Source organism: Pholcus phalangioides, unplaced genomic scaffold (genome assembly GCF_987345545.1).
Source record: "Pholcus phalangioides strain wild (caught in Gottingen) unplaced genomic scaffold, Ppha-v1.0 ptg000042l_1, whole genome shotgun sequence".
Classification (NCBI taxonomy): Eukaryota; Metazoa; Arthropoda; class Arachnida; order Araneae; family Pholcidae; genus Pholcus; species Pholcus phalangioides.
Window position 1 is genome coordinate 14,157,387 of NW_028301628.1, and position 1,586 is coordinate 14,158,972.

At 42.3% G+C, this 1,586-nt stretch overlaps 1 protein-coding gene across 1 annotated transcript; it reads right to left on the bottom strand.

Annotated features, from left to right (window-relative positions):
- Positions 1-531: 531 nt before the first annotated feature.
- Positions 532-1,377, bottom strand: LOC149064515 (uncharacterized). Its single transcript, XM_089255343.1, has one exon. It carries the CDS (start codon positions 1,375-1,377, stop codon positions 532-534), a length of 846 nt encoding a protein of 281 aa, XP_089111469.1.
- Between the last annotated feature and the right edge of the window lie 209 nt (positions 1,378-1,586).

Below are 1,586 nucleotides of genomic sequence, written 5' to 3' on the forward strand. Positions count from 1 at the left end.
TTAGCCGAATGTTCAGTATTGGGCCAAATCACTATTTGTCTCATCCCTAGTAAATATAATCAATTTACCATTATTTTCAATTATATATATATTTTTTAATTATTCATAATCATGTAACATATTATATATATATATATATATATATATATATATATTATTTTTTAATTTTGGAGACATTCATTACCAAGTAAAAATAAGGTGAAGTTATTTATAGTTTAGGCACCGATGCAGGGCACCGGTGTGTAGGTGCCTATCTGTAGGACCGGTTGTTGAGCTCCATTATTAAATATAATAACAATCAGAAGGTTTTAAATAATACATGTTTAATTTGGTACGGACACATAAAAATGAAAGACATCACATAACAATGGTTGCTTGCCGACTTGAAGAAAAACATTCCATTTTTTATCGCAACTTGCGTTGCTAGGTAACAAATATTCGCACCAGAAAATTGCGAAGTGCGACGTAATTATTTTTCCGCAATCGGTAAAAGTTCAAGTAGAGGTCGCTACACACTCCCCCCCCCTAGTGTCAATGAAATGCCGTGGTCGAGTATCTGTCGGGGAAGTGGACATGACGACCGGAACGAGGCATAGTTGCTGGTACTGTACTTGGACGGACGGGTGACGTCGAAGGCACTTGGGTATGCTGGTCACTTAAGAAAGCTGGGATCAACCGATCGATGGAGATTCTCCTGGATGTCCCGCTGAAGTCGATGTCGAAGAATTTATCTCGTCGATCTTTGACCAGAAATGGGCCTTGATACGTTGGTTGCAAGGCAGAGTGTGGTGTATTGTTACGCAGGAAGACATGAGATGCGGATTGTAGACATGTAGGAACATATGTTGGCGTAGATCCGTGAGTTGTTGTAGGTATGGGTTTCATTGAACGCATTAGTTTTTGAAGTTGATGGACGAAATCGGATTGTTTGATGTCTGGTATTGCGGAGAAGTACTCGCCAGGCAGTTGCAATGGTGATCCGTAGAGGATTTCGGCGGAGGAGCATCCTAAATCTTCTTTCACTGCGGATCTCAGGCCTAGTAGTGCTAATGGAAGAGCGTCAATCCAAGCTGCATGGGATTGGATTCGGCATCTTACGGCAGCTTTCAGAGATCGGTGTTGTCTCTCGATGAGTCCATTCGCCTGAGGATGATATGCGTTCGTCTTGTGATGTTGGAATCTGAGGTATCTGCTTAAGGTTTGGAAAAGATGACTCTCAAACTGTCTTCCTTGGTCTGTGGTATGCCAAATCTGGCAAACCAGGTCGCAATTAGGGCTTTGGCGACTGTTTCGGCAGTTTGGTCTGGCATAGGTGTGGCTTCGATCCATCTGGAATATATGTCTATTATCGTTAGGAGGTACCGTGAGCCTTGGCATAATGGCAGTGGGCCAACTATGTCGAGATTGATGTGTTGAAATCTATTGTTTGGTACTTTGAATTCGGCCAGAGCGGAACGAGTGTGTCTGTGAACTTTAGAACGTTGGCATGCAATGCATGCTATAGTCCACGCCTGACAATCTTTTTTGATGTTGCGCCCGATGAAGCGTTGAGAAACCAACTTGGTAGTAGCTTTGATACCTGAATG

Coding starts and splice junctions, on each gene's coding strand:
- LOC149064515 (XM_089255343.1), bottom strand. CDS start 1,377: ATGCCAAGGCTCACGGTACCTCCTAACGATAATAGACATATATTCCAG.